Source organism: Crocodylus porosus, unplaced genomic scaffold, assembly GCF_001723895.1.
Source record: "Crocodylus porosus isolate Cpor-Errol unplaced genomic scaffold, CroPor_comp1, whole genome shotgun sequence".
Classification (NCBI taxonomy): Eukaryota; Metazoa; Chordata; order Crocodylia; family Crocodylidae; genus Crocodylus; species Crocodylus porosus.
In genome coordinates, this window is record NW_017728911.1 from 27440034 (window position 1) to 27446033 (window position 6000).

A 6000-nucleotide genomic window follows, 5' to 3' on the forward strand; every position below is an offset into this window, starting at 1 on the left:
AGCAGGGAGCCTTGCTTTAGTGCTTCCTGGAATCTGGCCTGGACCACTACAGGCATGTGGCTGCATTTATAGAATCAAAATTGAATGTCTGTTCACTTGTTTATCCATTCAGTCTATGCTAACCTGCGAAGACTGAATCGATTCAGCCTTGGGCTTTTTGACTATCTGTATTTAGCCAAAGTCACTGAAGTCCCAGCTCCACACCACTCGACTCTGAACTGTTCCCAATGGCCCTGCACTATGTGATCTTTAAGAACTATAAGCCACCTATAAGTTTATCAGAGATGACCACCAGTATCTGGGGGAACGTTTGTTCACCAGAGCGCCCCAAGTGATGACAAGGTCGAACGGTTATAAACTACTGCAAGACCATTTCAGGCTGGACATAAGGAAGAATTTCTTTACTGTCCAAGCCCCCAAGGTCTGGAACAGCCTGCCATCGGAGGTGGTTCAAGCACCTACATTGAATACCTTCAAGAAAAAAATGGATGCTTATCTTGCTGGGATCCTATGACCCCAGCTGACTTCCTGCCTTTCGGCAGGGGGCTGGACTCGATGATCTTCCAAGGTCCCTTCCAGCCCTGATGTCTATGAAATCTATGAAGTCTATGAAAGAAAACTCTGACTTCACACAGGAGGGTCAGATTAAAGGGAGGAAAAGCAATGGGGTACATGGAGAAACTCCTTTCTTAGGAAACAAATCAGCCTTGAAATAATAATAATGTGTAATGAGACCCTCACCAGCTACTAAAGGCAAATTTATTACTGTGGTTAGAGGAAACACAACCTCCTCATTGGACTCAGCATAGAGCTTGGTCTCAAACATTTCAACCTGCTTCTGGGTGTAAGCAGGTAGAGGAGGGGACCGGGAAAGCTGCAAACCTGGTTTCTGTATCTGGCTTTGCCATTGTTTCATTGGCTCTTGGGAAATCACTTCATCTCTGTGTGCCTCACTTGGCCCATGTAGGGTATGGACATCGGAGTTACCACTCTATGGGCAGTTGTGAAGTACTCTGAGTTGGAGCTAGCCCAGTGCAATCTATTATTCTTTAAGGATGCCATGGGTAGCAGAGAGGAGGGTAAAAGCTGGTGCAGAGAGCTGAACAAATGGGGCACAAAGCTGCTCCATCTCCAGCCCAGGCCTGAAGGTGTCACTATGATCATGAGGATCCTGTGCACAGGGGTGGTATCACCTGTGGGGATTGGAGGGACATTCCTGCCATAATGTTGTACCATTCTGTTGATGTGCTACTCAGTACAAGGGTCAGTTTGATGCTCTGTCAGTCTTGGTCCCTCTGTCTCAGTTTCTAACTGACCTTCCCCACTGTGTCTGCAACCAGGGCAGCCAGGGGCCTTGCTCCTCCCTGGATGCCAGCAGAAAAGAGGAGTGTTCCCAGGGAGATGCATGGCATGCCTCTGAGTTCCTGAAACTGGAATCTGGGGGTAGAGTCTGGGGCTAAGGCCTTGAACTGCCTTACAGGAGAGTATGTTGCATTTTCCCCTGGAACCTGGTTTGGCATTTTACTTTACTCTTGTGCTGCATGACGGATTGAAATGGGACAAGATGCTGTGAAACAGAGCAAAGCCATTCTCCAGCCATTTTCATGTTGAAAAATGAGAGGGTGCCCATTACAATATTTACAGCATTGTTTTTCACGTTGGAGGACTGCGCTAGCTTTGAGTAACTCAGCATAAAACCCCGGATTGCAAAGGGGCTGAGCTCATTAGAATAGGCTCTGGTTCTCCAGAGAACCCAGAAAAAACTTGGTTTCTTAAACTAATACATCTGAATTCATTGAAGTGTAGCTTGTACTATCAGTTAAACGATACAGAAAATGTATTTCTTCCCAGCACTGTCCTTGTCAATTCCCCCTTTGCTCAGCTTTCCCATTTGCTCACCCTCTTGCTGTCTGTAATATAAATGTAAAGTAAAATGAAAATGACTGTGTAAAAATGGCACCTTCTTCCTTGGCAGATATGCCCCTTGTGTATGTATATTCATGTCTGCTGACTTCAGTGACTAAAACAAGCTTTTACTGCCTTTTAGGCGCTGAGCTCCATGGGGCCAGCACAGGTACAAGCAAACGAGCTGCATTCGGGTCCTTGGGCATCATCAACACAAATGTTTGCTAAATTCCAATTACATGGCCAATCAGCAAAACTCACACAACTCCAGTGGAAACCAAGAGCCACTGAGGGCACAATTTGGTGGGAACAGAGCTGTATAAGAGTAACTGAGGGGAGAATTTGACTCTCAGATCCATGACTGATGTTAATGGTAACAGAGGAAAGAGGTTAGCTTGGTTCTTGGAGAAAAGGTTGAGTTTGCAGACCTGTCAGCAAATAGAGAGTCTTACTTCTAAACAGAATGCATATGATTTAGAGAGGCTGAGAAGCCATCAACGTGCGTGTCCCTGAGGAGCCATTTTTAGGAGTCATTTTCCAGGATAGAAATGCACAGTAAGGCCACCTGCCCAGATGTCTTCATTTCCTGCCCCACTCCCATTTGCCATTTGTCTTTCTTCAGAAACAAATATGTACCGTGCCTCCCTAGTGCTCTCACCTTATCCCCTTACTTGAGGTGGGAGGTCTTGTCTTTCATGATCTCCCCTTCAGCTAGTTCCCTCCTTAACCTCCCCTGACCTTTTTGAGCAGACGCATTGGCTCAGCTGGACGAAGCCAGACTGGTGAGAGGCATCTTCTCCAAGCAGCTCACACTGCCTTGCATTGCATTTTTCATATTTATATTCTAATTAGTCAGCAGGGTACAATAACTGGGTGTTCACACCGGTAATTCTCCTGTTAAGAATGATGAGCAGCGGAAGGAAATCTCTGACAGCCTGCTGCTTATGTGCAAATGAGTTGGCCTAAGTGTATTTTTAACATACTTTCTAAACTGAGTTTAGTGCTTATGCATGGTGTCGGGGGGACACCCTGGGAAAGTGGAAAAACACTACTCAGCAGTAACCCATCTAATGTAAACTTCCTTATGCCTCTGTCAGCGGAGCCTCACCCCTCGTCTGATGTGGAAGCACAGCGTAATGGCTGTCAGCTAGACATTTTGTTCTGACGCTGGCTCGTGCCTTCAGTACAATGCAGTCCAAGGTGGTGGCAGATACTGTCTTGGAGCTAGGTCATGCTGTAAAAATACGCTCCCCACTGACATGACACTAATGAAGGAACTGAAGAGATTTTAATCAAACAGTGCTGGTAAAACAATAAAACTTCTGTCATAAAAATAAGGAACAGCGACCAGGATGCTAAATGTACGCCCCTTCCAGGCTATCATTTCATTTCATTTTGTTAAATTCTGGAATTCATTATATATTGTCTGTCTTCCTCACTTTCAGCTCCTTTCTCTCTGCTGCAGCAGCATTTAAAGGAAGAAAGCTTCCTTATGCTGTGAAGCTAGTAAACACGATCATGGTGGTTCCAGATTGCTGCACCAGCTCAGCCACACTCATTTGTTTAGAAGATCCCATTGCAGGGCTTTTCATCCTCAAATGACAAGAGTGATCTACACACTGGCTGGGTCTACACTTGGCAGTGGGTTCAGCATAGCAATCTGTTTCCTTCTTCTGCCTGGCATGAATCAACATCCAGAACAATGTGGGAGGTAGCCTCAAAATTCAAGACTCCATATCCTGCCAGTTTCCCAAAAAAGTGTTAATGAAGCTGAGAAAAAAAAGGTTGATCTGAATCTATAGCGTTGTGTTTCTCACAGTTGGATTGTCTATAAAGGTCCCGTCAACCATACCTTTTGTGTAGGAGAACCGCATGTCAAGCAGCCACAATTCAATCTCTCTCCTACTCTGAGTTCCAGTCAAGGTAAATACTAACCCACTTAGGGTTTGAAATTCAGCTATTACAGAATGAATGCTCCCCCTGTTTGGAGGAAAATATGAGCATCTGAGCATTACAGAGGAGCATGGATGTGGCCTTGAAAGCCCAGGGATTTCTGGGCTCTATGAGGAACGCCAGACCTAAGCCAGCTGCTTTGGAGACAACATGAAAGAGTCATTCTCTCTGAGAAGCTGCCAGGAACCCTGACAGGGCAGTTCCCTCCCTTAGCAGCTGTTCATTATTCCTTTCCATCTCTGAAAAGTGAGAGGCCAAAGAGAAATGAATGCTGCTGGCAATAGCATTAAGGGCTTTACAGTTTTCCAGGGACTGTACCAGCTAGGGTGACTGTTCCCCCGCTCCACTTGTTTCCCATGCTAGAAGTATAGGCATCTTCTTTGGGAAGAAGGAAGCTTGCACCCCTTTTCCAAAACGCTCAGCCCAAGTTTAACCTTAGTTTCCCAGCATAGCACAGACTGGAGCTCCATGGGAAATGCAACACATCTATGACCACATAGAGGGTATTCATGTCTTCACTGATGATGGTTTGATTTGAGGAGAAATGGCAGAGGAGTATGATCAGAAGCTCTGAGCAGTTTAGGAGACAGTCAGAGCTCAGGAGCTAAAGTTACACAAAGAGACTTCCATGGATTTGGGCATGGGCCGTTCTGAGAGGAGTTGATATGTTGCAAACAAGACTGTTAATAGTGCTGTTCTTTCCCCCAGCCCAACAACTGTGGGATTACCTAAAATCCAACTAGTCAGCCAGGGTAGATAGTATGTTCTCAACATAAGGGAGTAAATACACCATAGTTGGTGCATCTTCAGAGAATACCACTTCTCTTTATGAGAAGGGGGAGATTCAGGATATTTTACAGCAGTTAAGAAAGGGTTCCTCCATTTATAGATCTTCTCATCATTTTTACTGTGCTCCCCTTTTCCGTGTCAGTTAGTGAGGATTGCTTTGCTTTTTCTGATTTTCCTTCCACTTAGTTCATTTTCATTTCTCTGACTTCAATTTTAGCCTAGGTCTACGTTCACAAGCATTACTACTGGAAGGGAGGGGTGACTTCAAATGACAAAGCACATTTCTTTGTTTGAAGGCAGGCAGGTGTTTTTCTCTTCCAGCTTTTTCAAGTTCTAATTATTCTGCAGCTGATCTAGTAGGCATTTGGTAAGATCAAAATGTAAATGTTGGATTTACTGTTCAAGGTATTTTTCATTTGTTCCAGAAAAAGGAGACATTTAGCAAAATAGCAAACTACAGTTTTAACTTAGTGTTTGTGGTGCTGTTCAGACAATAAGGAAATCTCTAGCATGGGTTTGCATAGTTCATTTCAGCTGATGTATTCTTTTTCTACAGGGGGTCTTGACCTCATCCTCATGCCAGGCCTTGGGTTTGACAAAAATGGCAACAGACTGGGAAGAGGAAAGGGGTACTATGACACCTACCTTGAACGATGTATGAAACACCCCAGAGGGAAACCTTACACCATTGCCTTAGCTTTCAAGGAGCAGATCTGTGAGTCAGTACCAGTGTCAGAAAATGATATCCAAATAGATGAAGTCCTTTATGAAGACAGCTAAGTGGCTTTTGAAACCAACTAATCACAGAGCGGTCAACCAAAGACTTCATGTCCTATTGGCACATCTTTGTCATCATCATACATGATTTTTGTGAGGGTACAATACATTATTTTTCTTCTGACCAAAAGAAAAGTCAGTGAAACAACATTCTTGCAAATAAGGACTGTATTGATCTCATCCTAATTAGATAATATCTAGTGAAAAGTCTTATTCTGGAATCAATAGAAACATGAATGTTTGACTATGTTTTCATTAAAATAAAGATCATTTAATCCTATCTCAGTTTATTGATATTTAACACGACAATTTTATTGCCCTTGTTGAACATTGATTTCAGCTACTGTGAGGTTTCGTGATCATATCTGGAAGTTTGTATTTGTTGTAACAAAAGTTTGAAGTATGGCCACGGCAGTCACAAATTATATGTGACCATGGCCATTAACAAAACAGTAGCCAAGAAATCAGCAGTTAAGATACAAAATAACATGGCATAAAGCAATTGATAATAAAGGGCTTTAGACTGATTTCACAATTTTATACAATAATTTAGATTACATGCTTCATTGTTAAAGA

At 43.5% G+C, this 6000-nt stretch overlaps 1 protein-coding gene across 2 annotated transcripts in view; it reads left to right on the top strand.

The window, feature by feature from the left end:
• The window catches only part of MTHFS (5,10-methenyltetrahydrofolate synthetase (5-formyltetrahydrofolate cyclo-ligase)), a 37593-nt gene extending 31892 nt beyond the window's left edge, over positions 1-5701 (top strand). For both annotated transcript variants that reach the window (XM_019533713.1, XM_019533714.1), the window contains exon 3: positions 5204-5701. In XM_019533713.1, the coding sequence (XP_019389258.1) occupies positions 5204-5427 (224 nt within the window). In that variant the 3' untranslated portion in view covers positions 5428-5701. The remainder of the gene's footprint in view (positions 1-5203) is intronic.
• Positions 5702-6000: the final 299 nt, after the last annotated feature.